The sequence below is a fragment of the Podarcis cretensis genome, assembly GCF_951804945.1.
Source record: "Podarcis cretensis genome assembly, chromosome: 15".
In the NCBI taxonomy this organism is placed as follows: Eukaryota; Metazoa; Chordata; class Lepidosauria; order Squamata; family Lacertidae; genus Podarcis; species Podarcis cretensis.
This window is the reverse complement of record NC_137185.1, coordinates 12,297,330-12,318,478: the sequence shown is the minus strand read 5'-3', so window position 1 is coordinate 12,318,478 and position 21,149 is coordinate 12,297,330. Positions and strand designations below refer to the sequence as shown.

Here is a 21,149-nt window from a genome sequence, read left to right as displayed (position 1 = left end):
TGGCAGGGATTCTTTAGCTGCGGTTCCTGCATTGCAGGGGGTTGGACAAGATGACCCTTGTTGCATTTATAGAATTGTTTTGATTTTTATGCTGCAACATTTCTGTTGCGCTGCATGTTGCAAAACCACCACGTGGCCTCTTCTGACAAAGAGAAATACCGTATTTTTTGCTCTATAGGACTCACTTTTTCCCTCCTAAAAAGTAAGGGGAAATGTGTGTGCGTCTTATGGAGCGAATGCAGGCTGCGCAGCTATCCCAGAAGCCAGAACAGCAAGAGGGATTGCTGCTTTCACTGCGCAGCGATCCCTCTTGCTGTTCTGGCTTCTGAGATTCAGAATATTTTTTTTCTTGTTTTCCTCCTCCAAAAACTAGGTGCGTCTTGTGGTCTGGTGCGTCTCTAATAGAGCAAAAAATACGGGTGAATGGATAATCAATAATCAAGCACAGTTAGAAATGGCTGAAGGACTCTCAAGATGGTTGGAGAAACAACACATCAGACGGTCATACTTTATATTTCATAACAAAGCATAGGATGCATAGGCCTTTTGGCCAGTGTTGTATGAATGCAGATTAAAAAACCAGGATGGGAAATGGTAAACGAGAGAGTGGGCACAGCCTAAACTCCTAAATATGGAAGTGCTGATGGACCTTGGAGGCGACTTGGAAATTGCAGCCTCTTACAGGGGCCTGCTGTGTGTGTGCGCGCGCCTCCATGTGACAGCTTATTATTAATGGTATCTTTTAATCTCTCTCTCTCTCTCTGTGTGTATTTAAATTTATCGGATTTTCCATGGAAACATTAAATCCGGATTAAACTGGGCGGAGGAGGGAGATGATACAACATGGTGTGGGGACAAAGTCTGATGGATGCTGTACGTGTCCAAAATAAACCACTGTGAAGAAATACAACCCTAAACCCAGCAAAAGCCCCTTTCAGGCCTCCTGGAGAAGGAATAAAAATCATTCCAGGTGCTGCTACCTTTTGCATTACTGCAATGGCCCACACTAAATGTTTCAGGAAGCTCCTTCTTTTCCATCCCTGGTGGTTGCCGCTTTTCCTGTGGCTACTCCCTAGTGAGCAGTAAGGTAAAATCCATATATGATCAGAGGCACTCTTGTTACCACGTAAGTTCCAAAAGGCGTGGGTTGATGCTGAAAAGCAACAAAGGGCAAACCATGTTGTAACTAGCCAGATAGTCGCAAACAAGATGGGAAGGTGTGATAAAAGAGACTTTATTCTACATCAAGAGTGGCTGCTGGCTTGGAGGGGCAGCTGTCCAGACAGATCAAACAGCCATTCCAGGGATAGAGAAAAAGTGGCCCTCTGGATGTTGTTAGACTCTAGCTCCCATCAGGCCCAGATGATGGTCAAGGATGATGGGAGTTGGAGTCCAACAACACCCTCCATTCAACTATTTTTTCCCATGCAATGGCATATACTCATTTGTATTATTGCATGCAAATTATATAATTTTAAAATTCCTCCCGTGCCTAGAGCTACTGCTGAGCTTGGAAATATATATGCCCCACCTGGTCTAGCTCAGAGGTAATTGCAGAGTTGTGGCAGAAGACTCAAATGGCACCGTTTCCCCCTCTGCTCCTATTATAGTAACCATAGACTACAAATCAAGTCATGAAAGTCCCGCTAGATCAGACCAGGTGCAGCACCCTATTTCCCTAGAGTGGCCACAAGGAAGTCCACAAACAGGACATGAGGCCAACAACCCTTTTCTATGGTCCAAGGTCACCAACATCTGGCATTGGGAGGTACACTGCTTTTAAGCATGGCTAGTAGACCTCTCCTCCATGGACTTCTCAAAGCCTCTTTTAAAGCCATCTAAGCTGGTAAACCAAGGCTGCAGTTCCCTTTCTTTCTCGACAGCTCTGTCTTTTAATTCCAATCTGTTATCTGCAGTGGCCTGGACAATGGTAGGGCCGGCCTTAATCCCAGCTGGGGACCCTTTTTTCCAGATAATGTGGCCTTTCTGGGAGAACCATTGCTCATCATATCAGCAAGAACTCCCATGGAGTTGAGAGGGCAGACTCTCCCATTCCCCACTATTCAGACTGCTAGCTGCCTAGGGGTACACAGGTGTAAAGGCCACAAAAGGAAGAAATAAAGAGCAACATAAGAACCTAAGAAAAGCCTGTTGGAACAGCCCAGAATCCTGTTCTCACAGCAACCAACTAGATCCCTGTGGGAAACTCAGAAGCAGGATCCGAGCGCAGGAGCTCTCGCCCTTCCTGTGGCTTCCAGCAACTGGTCTCCAGAAACACTGCCGCCTCGGTCAGTGGAGGCTGATAAACAACCATCATGGCTAGTAGGCACTGATAGTCCTCTCCTCCCTGAATTTGTCTAAACCTCTTTTGAAGCCATCCAAGTCGGTGGCCATCACTGCCTCCTGTGGGAGGGATTGAGTTATGCGCTACATGAAGTCCTTTCTTTTATCCTGAACCTTCCACCATTCAGCTTCACAGAATGTCTACAAGTTCTAGCCTAATGAGAGAGAGGGAGAAAAACTTCTCTATCCATTTCTGCATGACATGCAGAATTTCATATACTTCCATCAAGCGACCCTCTTCTTGCTCGCCTTTTCTTGCAACAAAAAAGGGAATCCCCTTGATCATTTCCCTTTCCTGAACCTTTTCCGACTCTACAATATCCTTTTTAGGTGAGGCAACACAGCACTCAAAATGTGGCCGCACCATAGATTTGTTGAACAGCAATAGGATAACTGGCAGTTCTGTTTTCAATTTCTTTCCTAGCATGGAATTTACCTTTTTCACGCTGCCACATACGAGGCTAACATCTTGACTGAGCTATCCACTACAACGCCAAGGCCTCGCTTCTGGTTACTTATTGCTTCCCCCTCAAACACAGTAGACCACAGGTACATATTTTCAAAAGCACCTCTGTCATGAGGTCTAGAAACCTACTTTTTCTTATTCTTTTCAAACAGTTAAATCTGCAGTTCTCAAGAATGCAAAGTTCTGGATGAAAATCGCAGGCAATAAAACAACCAGCTTTGGTGTTCCATTAAGGCTAGGGGCTGAACTTCTACAGTAGTTGTTTAGGGCATTAAAAAAAACCTTGCGGGTTTCCCTTTAAAAAAGCTCCAAATTTTTTGAAATATGGCAACCCTATAGTTGCTGTTTTTTAGACTGGTGAAGATGAATGCTTTTGGGTTGGGTCTCCTAAATTGATCTCAGTTTTGTCTTCAGAGTTCAGAGGACTTGGCAGGGAGAGTCGTTCCCAAAAGGAAAGGTGATGCAGGTTATGAGAATCAGGGCCCCACTCTATCCCATTTCCATCTCATCAGATGATCACAAGTCCAGAGAGAGAGAGAGAGAGAGAGAGAAAGAGACAGAAAGAGGAGAAACACCCTCTATTCCAGATGTTTGGCAGCAGAACTGCCTGAAGAAGGCAGACACGGGCCTAGCCTGTGCGAACAGTCATGTCTGCAGTTCCACAAGATGATTTCGGTCCTGGTTGGCCAAGTCGCTCAACCGGGAAAGCTCCTTACTGTGAATTTCTTCAAGATCTTGCAACACCTGGAAAAGCCGGCTAGGTCCATCGGCATTTTCAGAGTCTATAGCAGGAGAGAGAGAGAGAGAGAGAGAGAGAGAGAGAGAGAACACGAACAGGATTATGTGCAGGTAGTCCATTCACGGTAGTTTGTCAATATATCAGTAAGGATGCATGAATCTCCCTTTCCTTAGTCATGCTGCAAGAAGTACCTTTTAACAACAACAACAACAACAACAACAATAATAGTAAGCTGGAGAGAGCCATCCATGTTTCAGGATTCAACCCAAAGTGTTCAGTATTCTTTAAAAAGAGCAGAGGCAACCAAGGCTGAAGGCCATCGATACAGCATGGAAGCTTTCCCACTGCTGAACTTTCTATTGAACATCTTTTGATTTAGACATGTTCCCATGTTTAAATTGAAATTTTTCAACCAAAGAACCCCTTGCTTTCCATACTACTTCATTACTTTTGGGTCAAGCCTTCACGCTGTTTGCCTCTGAGCTTCCCTATACCCTGGGATCTCTTTTCTAGTCTGCTGCTTTGCAGTGTTATAATCCCAGCCAAACTGACAACTCTCCCTCCCTTACAGAAGATGGCCTGAAAAGTCTTTTGTTCCCCTTGAGAAAGTGAACTGATAAAGCCTGAAGGATCTGGAAACCAAGCCTTATGGGGAACAGTTGGGGGGCGTTGGGTGTATTTAGCTTGGAGAAGAGAAGACTGAGAGGTGATGTGAGAGCCCTCTTCAAATATCTGAAGGGCTGTCACTGGGAAGATGGAGAAAACCTGCTTTCTGCTGCTCCAGTGGAGAGGAAACCAATGGCTTCAAATGATATGAAAGGAGATTCTAGCTAAACATTAGAGAGAACTTTCTGAGGGTAGGAGCTACTTGACAGTAGAATGGACAACCTTGGAAGGCGATGGACTCTCCTCCACTGGAACCTCCATTTTAAAGGAGGTTCAATGGCCATCTGTCAGAGATTATTCAGCTGTGATTCCTGCATTGCAGGGGGTTGGACTAGATGACCCATGGGGTCCCTGGGATTTGATATCCCGCCTTTCACTCCCTTTAAGGAGTCTCAAAGCGGCTAACATTCTCCTTTCCCTTCCTCCCCCACAACAAACACTCTGTGAGGTGAGTGAGGTTGAGAGACGTCAGAGAAGTGTGACTAGCCTAAGGTCACCCAGCAGCTGCATGTGGAGGAGCGGAGACTCGAACCCGGTTCCCCAGATTACGAGACTACCGCTCTTAACCACTACACCACACTGGTCCCTTCCAACTCCATGGCTCTATGAACCAATCCAGCCTCAGTCCACTCTGCTCTCCACACTTAAAACGGTACTGATGAATCATACCTTCATTCTGGGTCAAATGAAGATTTTCATTTTTCTCCAGAGTTGATAGTTCCAAATATTTTTCCCTTTGAACAGTAAGAAATGAAAGGGAGAGTTAGTGCACCCGAGAATTACCTCAGCAACAGAATGAGAGTTCTATGGCTTGGTTATTTATATAGTACACCATTTTAAAAAACCCATAAAACAATTAAAAGTGAGACCCACCCACTCAGCATACCTTGTAATTCAGGAAAGAAGGAAGGAAAGACCTGTCAACTTACCTCATTGCTTCTCGCACCCCAAGCAAGTGTCGGAGAATCAAATGAGCTTCTAAGTCGGGATCCAAGGGGTCATTCCATTCCCGCAGAGTAATTCCATGCCGGGTTTTGTCACAGCCCAGTCCTGGCAGGCAAAGGAGTGTTGTTGTTTTAAAGTGAGGTTTCTTTAAGGAGGCCCAGTTTTCATGAAAGGCTGGAGGGTTTTTGTTCCTGCTATGTGTTTTGAGGGAGAATACACATGTCAAAGGAGGGCTGCTGTGAGAACTAAGCCAGGGGTGACTGAGAGTCAGTGTCGTACAGTGGTTAGAGTACAACAGGACTAGTACCTGGGAGAGACCAGGGTTCAAATCCCGACTCAGCCATGAAGCTCACTGGGCGACCTTGGGCCAGTCACAGTCTCTCAGCCTAGCCTACCTCACAGGGTTGTTGTAGGGACTGAAACGAGGAGGGGGAGAACCATGGATGCCACCTTGAGCTCCTTGGTGGAAATCGGTGGCATATAATGGAACAACAACAACATTTGTGGTCCTTCAAAAGTTACCGGACTCCAAATCCCATCATCCCCGGTCAGCAGACAAAGCTAATGGGAGTTGCAGTCTAAGAACATCTAGAAGGTCACAGAAAACGACATTTCTTGTGGCAGGGAGTTCCTTTTCTTTTATTTTGTTGACCTGGTGTAATTCTGCCCACTTCTTCACAGCTTATATTTTGCTAAATAAAGGCTTTATTTTCTTATTTAAAAGTAAGGTTGAAGGCAACTGCTACCTTACTGAACTTTCTGACAGTAAGAACCGTTTGACAGCAGAACAGACTCCCTCAGGACTCTCCTTTCATGGGAGGCTTTTAAGCAGAAGCTGGATGGCCACCTGTCATGGATGCTTCAGCTGAGATCCCTGCATGGCAGGGGGTTGGACTAGATGGCCCTTGGGGGTCCCTTCACAATTCTATGATTCTATGTCACTGGGATAGCTTTGGCGAATAAAGAGCATAGTACCGCCTTTGTCCTTTTGGTGGCAGCAGCTCCATTTGTCTCCTCGGAAGACGCCTGGGTGATAGGAACACAGCATCCCAGCGTTGTTCACACAAACCTTCCGCAAGGCCGACAGCCACTGGTTGAGCTCGTTCACACACTGAAAAGCCATGAAAGACAGAGAGGGCAGGATTATATCATCCATGCATTTGATACAGCACAGCCCTTCAGTATACAGTACAACTGCGTTTTGCTTGTTACATTCCAGATGTTACAGGAAAATGGGGGTTTCGCTTTTGCAGCCCAAACTCCCCAAAGGACTCAGTGTTCCCTAACTCCTCCATTATCAGTCAGAGAAGAATGGATGGAGGCAGCATCCAGGGAAAGCAAGGCAGATCTTAATTCCCTCCACCTCTTGAAACAGATTCCTCCCCCCGTCCACCTTTCCAAGGAGGTGAGGACCTAGAGCAAAGGTCAGCAAGAACCTTTAAATACTTTTGAAATTGCCTAATCCCTTAGCCAAAAACCACCCAAAAAGCAACATACATACATCACAGAAAAAAAGGCAGCTTACAACACGAGGATGGCACATCAGTGCAAAAATTTGTTGGAACCACTCCCTTCAAAGGTAAAGGTAAAGGGACCCCTGACCATTAGGTCCAGTCGCGGACAACTCTGGGGTTGTGGCGCTCATCTCGCTTTATTGGCTGAGGGAGTCGGCGTACAGCTTCCGGGTCATGTGGCCAGCATGACTAAGCCGCTTCTGGCGAACCAGAGCAGCGCACGGAAATGCCGTTTACCTTTCCGCTGGAGCGGTACCTATTTATCTATTTGCACTTTGATGTGCTTTTGAACTGCTAGGTTGGCAGGAGCAGGGACCGAGCAACGGGAGCTCACCCCATTGTGGGGATTCGAAGTGCCAACCTTCTGATCAGCAAGTCCTAGGCTCTGTGGTTTAACCCACAGCGCCACCCGCGTCCCCTAACCGCCCCCCAAATACACATTTTTCCAGAGCAGTATGCCAAGTGGGGGCCTTGCCCCCCCAACAGGCACGTCGCCAAGTTCCCACAAGATCTTGCGAGAGCATCCCAGAGCCCAGTGCGTAAGGCGAAGCGCGTAAAAGCTCTTTCTGTGCACCAGGAAAACCCTGTTTTCAAGTGCTCCACCTTCCATGCATTTAATTTGTGTGTGATTTCAATTGGCTGGCCTTCAGCCACACACAACGCTGAAATGCCACAAGTAAAATTGTGTGTCAGATGCTGGTGTTTTCTGGCCTCGGGTCAAGCAAGCATTGCAGGTCCTGTTTCCAAGAAAGGCGGTTTTTTTGTTTGGGGGTTTGTTTGTTTGTTTTTGTTAGTGCTGCAAAACCTGCTGGACCAATGAAAAAGTAGCAGGACGAAAGGAGCAAGCCAGGTGCCACTTCCAAGCCTCTGGAGAAAGCAGGCTTGCAGAAGGGGTGCTGCTGGAACCACTGTCATCACCCACTGTAGGTTCTCCCCCTCCATCTAAACTGGATCCCCAACTACAGCAACCTTGCACTGCAGGTAAGCTGTGTCTGTCTGGCCGGCCTCATTGGCGTAGATGATCTGCATGACGTGGGAGTTGCCAAAGCTCTTCTCCTCCACCTTTTCGGCCGCCCGGATGCTGGCTGGCGTGATGAAGGAGCTTTTCTGAAAAGACAAGTCCCATAAGTACGTCACAGGCGGAAGAGCCCTGTTGGGTCAGGCAAAAGCCTGTCTAATCCGATACCCTGTGCCTGTGGCAATGGCTTTCTAGAACCTTCCAGAAAGTCCACCAGGCGGCCATGACAGCAGCAGCAGCAGCCCCCCCTGTTGCCTCCTTACCTTGCAGCTTGGTGTCTTGGCACAGGTGAGGGATTCGCTGGTTAGGGAGAAGTAGAGCTTCTTAAAGGAGGACGAGAGGAGAGGGCCTTTGCTTCTGGCCTTATAGATAAACAGAGGCCCTTCTTTCACAACCTGGGTCTGCAGGGAGGGGGACTTCTGCGGGTCTAATTCTGCAAAGACAGTACAAAACCATAACAAAACTGACTGGATTTTATTTTTTAAATAAACCCACCTGGCAATCAAAGTGTGTCACATACAACTTACTCTGTTAGGTAGGTTATTATTATCTAGCCCCATACTGCAGCCAGGAAGACTCAGGACTCAGCTACATTAGTCAAAAAACAACACTTTGAATGTGTTATAAACATACAATACCAGATGGCGCCAGAGAGCAAATAAATTTTCTGTGCGATTTTTACATAGGGTTTTTCTTTTGTTATAACAATTTAATTTCTGACTTATTTATAGCGCATTTTCCCCTTGTGTGTAGCTCCACCCTGAGAAAGAGAAAGAATGGTTTGCCACCTAGGATCTGGCAGGGGTGAAGGTCATAGTTCATAGCCCAGTCCCTTTGCCTGTGTACACCCCCTCAAAGAATTCTGGGCAATGTAGTTTGTTTAGGGTTGCTGGGAACTGCAGCCTTGCAAGGGGTGAACTACAGTTCCCAAGATTCTTTGTGGGAAGGAGCGTGCTTTAAATGTGCATTACATATACTGTGTGGGTGCCTGACTCCTGGTTTTCAGCTCACCCCCAACCGCCACCTCAAATAAAACGCTGTTCATTGGTCACACCAGTAAGAAAATGATTGGTTGGCAGCCCTGCAGGGCACCTTCCCTCCCTCCAATCAGAACGAACCAGACCCAGGTGCTTGGGGCTGCCCTTAGTCACCAACCTTCTTTCTCCTCAATGTCAATCAACTGGAGGAGGAACTGCTTCATCTGTGCGACGCCCTGTTGGATGGTGGGCTGCAGTGGAGCCATCCAGGGTTCCTTTGTGCGGCTGACACCGGCGTCCATGTTCCCCACGTTCTGAACAGCCTGGCAAGCGAGAATTCAGAGAGGTGACCACAGGTCAAGGACAGGCCTCCACAAATAAAGTGAAAAGCTGGTGTGGTGCACGGCAGAGAGGACACTGGGGCCTAAGAGACGGAGGAGACCTGTGCTTCAGGTCCCGCACAGCTAGTTCTGGGCTCCATCATTTAAGAAGGATGTTGACAAGCTGGAACCAAGATGATCAAGGGCCTAGAAACCAAGCCTGATAAGGAACAGTGGAAGGAGTTGGGGATGCTTAGCCTGGAGAAGAGAAGACTGAGAGGTGGTATGAGGGTCATCTTCAAATATCTAAAGGGCTGTCAACATGGAAGATGGAGCAAGCTTGTTTCCTCCTGCTCCAGAAGGTTAGGACCTGAACCAATGGCTTCAAGTTACAAGAAAGGAGATTCGAACTAAACATCAGGAAAACCTTTCTGACAGCTAAGAGCTGTTTAGCAGTGGAACAGACTCTCACGACAGGTGGTGGACTCTCCTTTCTTGCAGGTTTTAAAGCAGAGTCTGGATGGCCATCTGTGACAGGTACTTTAGTTGAGATTCCTGCATTGCATGGGGTTGGACTAGATGACCCTTGGGGTCCCTTCCAATTCCAAGAGTCTATGAAGCTCTCTCGGAGACCTTGGACACAGTCAATGTGGGAAGCAGAAGTAGCGTTCAATTAGCACCAGGTGACTGGCTCTATGAGCTGCCATTCCTCAGAGTTCCCCTGAGTGATGCTAACTCCAGGGGCATTGTGGGAAATTAAAATGGCAGCCATGTGAGAAATTAAAATTGTGGCTGGCTGTTGGAGTTGCTGTTCTGATTTCCCACAATTCCCCAGAGTGATACTAACACCGGGGCATTGTGTGAAAATAAAATGGGAGCTATGTGAGAAATTAAAATGGTGGCTGGCTGTTGGAGTTGCTGTTCTGATTTCCCACAATTCCCCAGTGTGAAACTAACACCAGGGGCATTGTGTGAAATAAAAATGGGAGCTATGTGTGAAATTAAAATGGTGGCTGGCTCCAGGAGCTGCCGTTCCCATTTCCCACAATTCCTCAGTGATGCTAACATCAGGGGCATTGTGGGGAATTAAAATGGCAGCCAGCACTGATCACAGGGCCAGGATTTTCTGTGTGCAGGTGCTGGGGCTGGATTTACAGGCAGGGTGCTCTCCCTTCTTGTCCAGGAGGTGAAGTCCAGGCTGGCTCTTACCTTGGCCAGGAGCAGGAGGGTGCGGCTGGTGCGGGCGTCTGCGTGCTTCTCCTGCAGGTGGAACAATTTGGGGGACATGATGGCCGGAGAGAAGAAACGAAGGCAGAGGAAACTGGTGATGGCGATGAACTTCACGTTCTGCAAGCAGAAAAGGAGTGGTAGCACAGATGTCAACATCTAAAAGGGATGGGGAAAGGGTGAGAGGGAGGGAGGGAGGAAGCCTGTGCTAGCCACCTGTCAGCATCTGCAGGCCAGGCCCAAGCACCTAGTCCTCAAGGGACAATTCTCGGCAACCACACTGCCCTGGATGCCCCCTGCAACGGTTGATGCTGCTCAAGCGCCTGCCAAGGAAACATGATGAAAAGCCCTCCCAAGGTCTGCAGTGGGTGAAGCGGTGCAGTTCAGTGGTCAGAGCAGGCCAGGACAGAGGCGAGGAGGAGGAGGAGGAGGAGGAGAAGGATCCCACTGTGCTGACCTGGTCCTTCTCTTCAGGGAACTGCTCCCCAACCCTCTTGAAGAGCAGCTGGAAAGTGGCGCGGATGATGGTGGGACATGCCCTGGCAGATTTGGCGATGGTGCCAAGCAGGTCACCAAGATAGGACCGAAGGTGCTGAGCGCTCTGCTGGATGACGTCGCTTTCGCTGTGAATACGATGGAGGCTGGAGCAGCTGCCACAGGGAGAGGAAGAAAAAGAAATAAATGGATTCCCGCCCCCGAGACTGTGCCACCTTTCCAGCATCATCGCTGCCATCTGCATAAGCCAGAGTGGTTTAGTCCAGGACCTTGCAGGGAGCAGGCGTTCAAATCCCCTCCCTCTGCCGTGAGTGACTCTCGGGCCAGCCGCGGTCTCTCTCAGCCTAACGTACACTGCAGGGCTGTTGTGAGGATTAAACGGAAGGCAGGGGAAGCACATGCGTTGCCTTGAGCTCCCAGGAGGTAAGGCAGAATATAAATGTATGAACTGGTTTTACAAATAAAATCTGGTGTTTCTTGCGTAAATCGCAAACATGAGTAAACCGCAAGGGACCACAGTTTGGGCCTCCACACACGTGACCACGTTTTAAGAATTTAACTGTGCTCTATGGAAATGGAACAATGTATTTTCCTAGTCATTGCTGTATTTTCCTAGTTGTAGTGGAGTGTTGTGATATACACATGTATATCATGTGTGCATGTGTGTGCCTGCACGTATTATTGCACACCACGAAAATTTCTGAGTGGTGCAAGATTTCGGTGGTTCCAGGTGCTTACCCAGGGTTTGGTTTCCTTGGAATGAGGGACAGGGAGACGGGGTGTCTTTAAGATAAAGGGTTTATTTACACATATATACACAACCTGAGCTTATGATATAACAACAACAACAACAACAACAACAACAACAACAACAAAACAAACAAACAAACAAATAAATAAATAAATTTATACCCCGCCCTCACCCAGCCAGGGTGGCTAACACCAGATATAAAACAATTGATTGAAATACAACTTAAAGGACAAGATTAAAATACAACATTAAAATGCAGCCTCATTTCAGCAGAAACTCAAAAACTTTTTTGGGGATCACATGAACACCAACACCCCAGAAGGGCTTGCTCACAGCCTTGGATTGAAGCAGAAATCAAGCACGACTCTCACTCTCTGCTTCTGCCTGCTTCTAGCCCAGCTCAGCCATTCTTGGCTATAGTTCTTCCCACTCACTAGCAGCCAGGTGAGGGAGAGGGGCCCACCCGTTTGCTTTCTGGCACAGCTTCCTTTGTTATACTACCAACAATATTGAGAGCTATCAACTCATCCAGCAAGAAGCTGGCCTTTCTGCCTACTTCACCAACCTACTCAGTTTTAACCCCTACTGAATCCAGGACCCCCAGAAATTAGAAGGGACCTAGGCATCCTGCATACTAACTGCTGCTCCCGAAACTCACAGCAATATGTACAGCCTGAGAAAGGTCCCCGATCCCGGCTCTCTTACCCAATATCCTTGCTCTCCACTTTGCTGGGATCCAGCTCAATGCATCTTTTCTCTTCAAACACTCGGTTGATTGTCGGCCCAAGGACTCTGTGGAGGTACTGCATGCCTGCCACCTGCAGATGGGAAATTTTGGGGCAGGACAGGAGAGACAGCGGACTGAACGATCAGACGGCAGTATAGAATCATAAAATCGTAGAGTCGGAAGAGACCAAGAGTCCAGCCCCCCTGAAATGCAGGAATCTTTTGCTCAACGTGGGGCTTGAACCCACGACCCCAAGATCAAGAGGCTCGTGCTCTGACTGAGCTATCCCAGGAGATATATAGATGGATGGAAAAACAGAAAGACATAAACATACTCAAGATTCACACAAGCAAACCACAAACCCATCAAGTACCTTCAGAAATGACTCCATTGACTTAGAGGCCAGAGAGTTGCTTCGAAACAGAGTGTTTGGCTCATCTGAAACAGAACACAGGAACATAGGAAGCTGTCTTCCCAGTACGTTTCCGAGCACAATTCAAAGTGTTGGTACTGACCTTTAAAGCCCTAAACGGCCTCGGTCCAGTATACCTGAAGGAGCGTCTCCACCCCCATCATTCTGCCCGGACGCTGAGGTCCAGCGCCGAGGGCCTTCTGGCGGTTCCCTCATTGCGAGAAGTAAGGCTACAGGGAACCAGGCAGAGGGCCTTCTCGGTAGTGGCGTCTGCCCTGTGGAACGCCCTTCCAGCGGATGTCAAAGCGATAAACAACTACCTGACATTCAGAAGACATCTTAAGGCAGCCCTGTTCAGGGAAGTTTTTAACGTGTGATATTTTATTGTATTTTTGCTTTCTATGGAAGCCGCCCAGAGTGGCTGGGGAGGCCCAGCCAGATGGGCGGGGTATAAATAATAAATTATTATTATTATTATTATTATTATTATTATTATTATTATTAGCTGCCCCATCTGTGATTCTAGGAACCTGGATTTGCCAGCATGTGGCTGAAACCCACCCAAATTATGGTAGCACTCTGGAAATGCCATAGGCGGACAGGAACTGCCCATGCCCAGGTCCAACCAGGGCTGTCTTAAGCATATCCGGCACTGTGGTGCAAAGATCCCTCCAGAACCACCATCCCTTTCCCAGAGTTGCCCACCTTTTTTCGGGAGGATGGCACTGCGCCCAGCTCTGTGGGGCTGGAGGAGGTGGGCAGTGGCTGGAGGGCAGCTCCTCCAGCAGGCAAGATGCGGAGGCTGGACGTGGTGGCTCCTGGCTCAGCTGGCCACTTCGTGCTGTGGTGGCTATGGCAGGCGGAAGCTCCGGGCGCGGCGCTGCTTCAGTGTGGCATGGCAGAGGCGGGTGAGGACGGCAAGCTGATGCCAGGAGGTGCCGCGTCCAGCCTCTGCCTCTTCCCTGGCGCCCTCCAGAACTTGGCGCCCTGGCACCCCGCACCACTAGCCTCTATGGGTAAGATGCCCCTGGGTCCAACCGATCAATTTTTTTGTAGCAGGTATGGACTTCCTCGCCCCCCCCCCCATGCATTGCACTCTCTCCTCCATTCTAATAAAATGGTACCCCAGCTGCACAGAGCATGGTAGCCTCCCATGTCCCAGTCATGCGCCCGGGATCCTTACCGGTTTTATCCAGTTCTAATTTGAAGAGGAGGTCCAAGAACTCTTTGGCCAACCCTTGGCCCACAAAGAGCTTGACAAGGTTGACGGCAACTTCCTGCCTGCACTCGGCAGTCGTGGTGTCGTCAATCAGGGTTATTAAATGGACTTTCCCGTCCTGCCAGGAGGGGAAAAAAGAAGGGGAGCGACTGAGGAGTTAGACCCCCAGGGAGGCTGTAACACACGTGAAACTCAGGAGGAAAAAATTCAATTAAAGCGTGATGGAGAGTTTCCCCCACTCCACCTGCATGCACAAAATTAGGGGGTCTATTCTCAACGTCATCAAATATTTCTTTAACAGCGTTATTTATTTATATACACATTCTGCTCGCTTGCCAACATGGCTTCTAAGCAGCTTACAAGTGTAAAACCGAGTTACAAAATATATCCATGTGCAATCAAAGTGCACAATAAGTTCATTTCGTCAAGGCATTCCAAGCGTGCATAATTAAGATGTACAATAAAACAAGCCCATTAAAACAGCATTAACAAAGCGATTAGATCAGGAGCTTCAGGCCTGGAGATCAGGAGAATGCATGTCTAAACAGGTGCATCTCCAAGATCGCTGTCCTACCTTTCTCCCAAAAAGCTAAAGGCAGCACGCATGGGTTTCAAATGCATTTCTATACTCACAGCAACCCTGCAAAGTAGGTTAAGCTAAGAGAAAATGATTGGTGAGCCAGCGAGCCTTACAGCTGAGTGAAGGGAAGAACCTGGGTCACCCCAGTTCAAGGGCCTGCCCGCCAAAAGCGATGGATCTCACCTGGGCACCTGCTTTAACTTCCTGACACAGAAGCTGGACAAGAGGCTGGTAGTGGATGGATGGAAGCACCGTCTCATCCCGAAGCTGCAACTGGAGGTGTAGGGAGCCCAGGTTGCCCCTGGAAAGGAAGGGGAAAGGGGGCAATGTGATTGACGCAAACTAACTACATGGTCCCACCATGGACCACAGAATCCTTCAGGAGCGATGCTACCCAACTGCAACTCCCACCACTCTCAGCCAGCAAGGACGACTGGAGAGCCACAGGCTCCTCGGCCCTCTTCAGATAGGACATGAGCTACAGGCCCTTGTGATTTTGTAGGAGTCTTTAGGTTCTGTTTTGAAGGGACTCCCAGGGTCGTCTAAGTCCAACCTCCCACAATGCAAGAATGGCGGATAAAGAATCCATGAAGATGGCCACCCAAGCTCTGTTTAAAAACCTTCAACGAAGGGGGGTCTGATGCCCCAGTTCATACAACTACAAAGTTATTCCTAATGTTTACCCAGACTCTCCTTTCTCACCCTTTGAATCCATTGGTTTGGGTCCTGCCCTCGGGAGCGGGAGAAAACAAGCTTCTCCATCCGATATTTGACCATGGCTCTCATATCCCCTCTCAAGTCTTTTCCTTCTCCAGCTTTATAGCGGAACAGCAATGACTGGGTAATGCTAGGATGCAGGGCTGCATTTATGAAACCACTCTGAGGTTTTTCTATACAGTCAAGCGGGACGTAAATTTTCCGAAAGGAATAAATACATGACGCCTGCCGCCGCCCCTGGGCAGAAGAGATTTTTATGCCCCTGGCTCCAAGGAGAAACTATTTTGTCAGTAACAAAGATAAGTAAGGCAAACACTCTAAAGGTAAAGGACCCCTGGACGGTTAAGTCCAGTCAAAGGCGGCTATGGGGTTGCAGCACTCATCTTGCTTTCAAGCTGAGGGAGCCAGCGTTTGTCCACGGACAGCTGTTCAGGTCATGTGGGCAGCGTGACTAAACCACTTCTGGCGCAGTAGAACACCGTGACGGAAACCAGAGCAGCACACGAAAACGCCGTTTGCCTTCCCACTGCAGCGGTACCTATTTATCTACTTGCACTGGCATGCTTTTGAACTGCTAGGTTGGCAGGAGCTGGGACAGAGCAATGGCAGCCCACCCCCTCACAGGGATTCGAGCTGCCGACCTTCTGATCAGCAAGCCCAAGAGGCTCAGTGGTTTAGACCACAGCGCCACCTGTGTTCCTTAAACACTCTATCTAGCAGGACTGTGGCAGCAGCAAAATCCTTTACAGGTTGACTTAGGGGCAAACAAGTGAAGCTCCCCTTTGAAAAACAGACTCACTCATCCCGCCTTGGCTTTGATTTGTCCGGTCGAAGCATAAACCACCCTTCCTCTTGTTGGACCGCCTGTAGCCCTTGGACATTGAATACTACCTGCAAAAGGAAAGGAAAAGAAAGTTGTGCTTACTCCCATCTGAAGCAAGGCCTCCCCATGTCTCCACAGCACCTCCCATTTCCAAAAAACATAACCCGATAGGAGCAGGTACGCCCATGAACAGCTTGTCTGAGGCTCAGGGCAGGAATTTTGTTAGAATAAAGTTATAAACTGGCAGGACAGGGCCCACCAGCCGGCTTAGCCCTCTGAGGCCTGGGATAAGGGTACCTGACTACCCCCAACTTTGTACAGGCCTGGGAGCAGGGAATGAGAAAGACCTATTGGTTAACAATATATACTAAAAACTGGCCAGGGGCGGCTCAGCAACACTTCTGAGCACCCCCATAAGTCAGTGTTGTGAGTGGACAGTGCTCTTCTCTGTTGAGAGCCACATTCCCTGAGCGGCAGCTTTTCCCATTTATTTTTATATACGAGAAGCATTTATAACTTGCCCTCCAATTGCACAGGGCAGTGTACAAGAGGCACGCCAAATGTAGGACCGTCTTTCCCATCTGCCCGTCACTCCAGCCTTTTCCATATCTCTATGCTTGCTGCAATCGTATTTGATTTTAAAATGTTTATTCCCCCACCCTCCTGAAAGCGGGAATTCCTTTAAAAAAAAGTACACAGAACGCAAAGGCAGAAAACCGAAGAGATCAGCCTTTGAACAGGACAGCCCCCTTGCTAGGAGAAGGTTTAAATGTATCTTCTTCCAAGCCCTCCTTCCCCACTGCTCACCTTCCCCAGAAAATCGTTCCTGCTGACGAGATCCCAATCCCAGACTTCGATGACGCAGAGCTTCTCCACAGCCGACTCGTCCAGGTCGAACTCAAAGGTCTCATTCCACCTTGGGTAGCAAGATTTTTTGATCACCTGGACGACAGGCAAAGCCAATAAAGGAAGCAAATTCTTCCTCCCGAAAGCAAATTCTTTAAAAGATGCTGGTGAGAACAGGTGGAGGAGGAGGAAGAGGAGGAGGAGGAAGAGGAGGAAGAGCCTGCTGGGGAGCCAAGGATGTCATCCAGACTGACCCGCCCAAACTCATAACACTGGATGGAATGAAGTGGCTAGAAAAAAGAGGATTAGAGAGAGAGAGACACATGCCCGTTCACTCTCTCACTTGACCAGCTGGAGCCTCATTTTGGACCATTCCCTTCCTGAAAAAAGAGAGCTGTGAAGGTTCTTCCCGAGACGCACACACCTGCAATGTTTGGGGCAGAGTTTCCATTTGTGTGTGCTAAAAATGACCTCCATTATTTTGAGGCCTGGTTCTTATGTAGCCAGAGAGGGACCAGCAATTTCCCAAATTTGCCAAAGTACCAAATATCTTTCTTTTGCGGAGGGAGGGGGGAGCTAATAAAAGTGGTACGAGAAAAAGAGTCAAACGGGGACTCATACACCGAGTGAACAGGGAATGGAAAGCCAGTTGGGAGGAGGAATGAAAAGGAGCATCCTGAACTAGAACGCTTCACACTGGGACAGTCTGCTGTTTTGGGCCCCACTCGCCTAGGCTTGTACAGGACTTAATATACAGTGATCATCATAATAATTTTATTACAGTGGTACCTCGGGTTACAAACACCTCGGGTTACAAACACTTCAGGTTACAGACTCCGCTAACCCGGAGTAGTACCTCGGGTTAAGAACTTTACCTCAGGATGAGAACAGAAATTGCGTGGCGGTGGCAGCAGGAGGCCCCAATAGCTAAAGTGGTACCTCAGGTTAAGAACGGTTTCAAGTTAAGAACGGACCTCCGGAACGAAATAAGTTTGTAACCAGAGGTACCACTGTATTTGTACCCTGCCCATCTGGACTTAAGGCTGGGGAAACAAATACGATAGTGGGATATATCTGGCAGGCGCAGTGGCTGCCTCTCCAGAGCGCAGACTCAGACCACACATTTAAAGCTCACAGCTCCCCACTCTAGGAACAGTAGTTTCACCCTTACAGAGCTGTCATTCCCAACAAGGCCTTAAAGTACAGTTCCTGTGGCTCTTTGTGGGGGAAAGCAACATACTTTCTGTGCATGGCATGCACCTGCCCTTAAATGCCTTATGTAGCCCTTCCCCTATCCCCATCCCCACACCGGCACCTTGTTCTCCTTACAGCTGGAGCTCACCAAAGTTTCCTGTGTCTTGCCATTATAGCGGACTCTGACGAAGGGATCAGAGGCTCCGTTTCTGTCTTTCCGAGCCAAATCTCTGTGAAGGAAGGAGAGAGAGAGAGAGAGAGAGAGAGAGAGAGAATATTGTTATAGATCTGCGGGTGCTAAATGCTTGGGGTTTAATAAATGTTAGGATTTGATTAGAACTGGTACGCTAAGCAGGGCTGCCATATGTCTGGGATTTTCCCGGACACAACTGGAATTCATCTGTCAGAAATAGCGCCTAGGTGGAATTTCCAAAATTGGTTAAAATGTCCGGGGCAACCCACATCAGAAGTGGTGGTTTTTTTGTAAAATTGTATACATCCTTATATTATATATCTACTATATTAACCCTCAATAAATTTGTGTATGTTTATTCAAAACCTGCCAAGGAGTCCAGTTCATTTTGTTGTCTTTTTAGATAATTTGAAAAAGGCTCCCAATCTTCTTTAAAGTAACTGTTGTCCTTGCCTCGCAATTTGCATGTCAATTTTGCCAGTTCTGCATAGTTCATCAATTTCTCTTGCCACTGTTCTTTTGTTGGGGTTTCCTCATTCTTCCATCCTTGCGCAATCAAGACTCTTGCCACTGTTGTAGCATACATAAATTCTTTATTTTCCTTGGCAGGTCTTGTCCTACAATCCCTAACAAAAATGCTTCTGGTTTTTTTACAAATGTCATTTTAAACATTTTCTTCATCTCATTGTATATCATTTCCCAATTTTTTAAAATTTCTCTACATTCCACAGACTGACGTGGAAATGTTGCAAACTGAAGTTAAGACTGAAAAACTGAGGAACATAGAAACCCAAACTGACAGGTGCATTTAAAGCACATTTCGCACCCCAAATAATAGAACTCTGGGAACTGTAGTTCACCTCTGAAATTCCCAGCAAACTACCATTCTGAAAATTTTTTGCGAGTGCTTTAAATATATGGTGTGTACACAGTCTGCCTTTATTTGAGGGTGGGGTTGCAATTTCCTTCTGCAAAATGCTTTGGTTCAGCCTATTACTCGTAACCTTATTCGCAACCTCAGTTACATAAGAGAAACAGAGAAGGCTATACAGCAAACTGAAGAATGAGCAAATTTGGGCACTTTTAGATCTGAGGCTCGGAAGAAAGCACGTAAACAAAGAATGAACAAAAAAGTAAAAGTCACATGGCATCACAATCTCTGTCAAGCTGCCATGGCTCCCCTAAATTGCTCCCCTCGTTTTCTCTTTCTGTCAAAGGGCTTGTGTTGCTGTTTTCTAACATTCTTCTGTAGTATTACCATCCCTTAACACCCCCACTTTCCCAGCAGTGATGTATGGAAGTGAGAACTGGACCATAAAGAAGGCTGATCGCCAAAGAATTGATGCTTTTGAATTATAGTGCTGGAGGAGACTCTTGAGAGTCCCATGGACTGCAAGAAGAACAAACCTCTCCATTCTTAAGGAAATCAGCCCTGAGTGCTCACTGGAAGGACAGATCCTGAAGCTGAGGCTCCAATATTTTGGCCACCTCATGAGAAGAGAAGACTCCGTGGAAAAGACCCTGAGGCTGGGAAAGATGGAGGGCACAAGGAGAAGGGGACAACAGAGGACGAGATGGTTGGACAGTGTTCTCGAAGCTGCCAGCATGAGTTTGACCAAACTGCGGGAGGCAGTGGAAGACAGAAGTGCCTGGCGTGCTTTGGTCCATGCGGTCACGAAGAGTCGGACACGACTAAACAACTAAACAACAACAACAACACCCCCACTAGCCCTTAGCATATGGCTTTGCACCCTCTTCCGGGGGCCCAGCATTCAAACACAGCGTCACTCTGCACAGGCTTCCTTTTGAACATTCAATGTTTTTCTCCCGCCGAGTTTGAGAGTTTCATTTTAATGAAAGGATTATTTCCAGCAGAGAACTGGTGGATACCGCGAGACAGTAAAGAAAGGAAAATTGGGAAAGTTTATTGCTTTATAAAAACGCATCTCTGACTCACATCGCCAGATCCTCCGCTTGCACAGCAGCAATGATCAGGCATTCCCTGCTACACCCTCGCAAGCCTGAACTTTGCCTTCCGTCTCATCTTTGCTGTGCCCACCACAAAACCATGAATCCTCCTTGCGCTGTTTCATACCAGCTATGCAATTATGTTGGTTGATTTCCCTGCCCGCCCCCTCTGATTTTTAATGCAAATGGTCAAAGTGGGTTCAGCATTTCTATTAGAGCAGAGCTTTGCATGAAGAAGATCCCCGATTCATTCCCCAGCTGGGGATCCTGGACAGCCGCTAGCAGTCAATGAATGGACAATCTGAGCTAGATGGGTCTCAGCTAGAACCACGGGTCTGACCTGGCAGAAGGCAAATTTAAATAAAAGCAAAAACAACCCTGTAAGGTACATCAGCATTATTCCCCATTTTACAAACAGGGAAGGGGACTGAGGCCAGGAGAGAGAGGCTCGTTTGTCAAAAGCTGCCTGGAAGAATTCAAATCCCTACTCGGTAATGATGCTCACTGGGTAACCTTGGTTTAGTCACAGTTTCTTAGCCTAGCCTACCCCACAGGGTTGTTGTGAGGGCAACAGGGAGAGAGGGAGAGCCACGCATGACGCCTTGAGCCCCTTTGAGCAAAGGTGGGATATAGACTTTTTAAAAATCGACTAACGAATCTAAGGATTATAAGGACGGAAGTCCCCAAATAAGATGGTTAGGTTGTTTATGTATGAAGCTAGGATTCTTTATGCACAGAAATGAAAAGAAGAAGTAGTAGTTCCCACCAAAGAAGAATGGATAAGCAATGGGCTAGGCTAAATCTGCAAAGCTAACAGCTAAAATTAGAGAACGATGATTGCTTTAAGGAGGAATGGAAGCCTTTTCCAGATTGTTTGAAGAAATATTATAGGATGATGAATTTGTGAGCATGATTCGAACTACGAGCAACAGAAAGAATGAGAGATTATTGTATTATGGTTATGATATAAAAGAAGAAAGATAGGGTGCAGCAAAGGGGAAGAATAAAA

The 21,149-nt window shown here is 47.6% G+C and overlaps 1 protein-coding gene across 5 annotated transcripts in view; it reads right to left on the bottom strand.

Annotated features, from left to right (window-relative positions):
• Window positions 1–1,218: 1,218 nt before the first annotated feature.
• RASA4B (RAS p21 protein activator 4B) overlaps window positions 1,219–21,149 on the bottom strand; it is a 50,123-nt gene continuing 30,192 nt past the window's right edge. For 3 of the 5 annotated variants that reach the window (XM_079955535.1, XM_079955537.1, XM_079955538.1), the window contains exons 6-21: window positions 18,101–18,209; window positions 16,747–16,881; window positions 15,916–16,007; window positions 14,583–14,700; window positions 13,784–13,937; window positions 12,562–12,626; window positions 12,167–12,279; window positions 10,673–10,865; window positions 10,198–10,335; window positions 8,847–8,991; window positions 7,955–8,124; window positions 7,643–7,780; window positions 6,135–6,270; window positions 5,144–5,264; window positions 4,884–4,948; window positions 1,219–3,591 (exon numbers count right to left, since the gene is read on the bottom strand). In XM_079955535.1, the coding sequence (XP_079811661.1) occupies window positions 3,455–3,591; window positions 4,884–4,948; window positions 5,144–5,264; window positions 6,135–6,270; window positions 7,643–7,780; window positions 7,955–8,124; window positions 8,847–8,991; window positions 10,198–10,335; window positions 10,673–10,865; window positions 12,167–12,279; window positions 12,562–12,626; window positions 13,784–13,937; window positions 14,583–14,700; window positions 15,916–16,007; window positions 16,747–16,881; window positions 18,101–18,209 (2,029 nt within the window). In that variant the 3' untranslated portion in view covers window positions 1,219–3,454. The remainder of the gene's footprint in view (window positions 3,592–4,883; window positions 4,949–5,143; window positions 5,265–6,134; window positions 6,271–7,642; window positions 7,781–7,954; window positions 8,125–8,846; window positions 8,992–10,197; window positions 10,336–10,672; window positions 10,866–12,166; window positions 12,280–12,561; window positions 12,627–13,783; window positions 13,938–14,582; window positions 14,701–15,915; window positions 16,008–16,746; window positions 16,882–18,100; window positions 18,210–21,149) is intronic. The other 2 variants (XM_079955536.1, XM_079955539.1) reach the window with 2 other exon arrangements.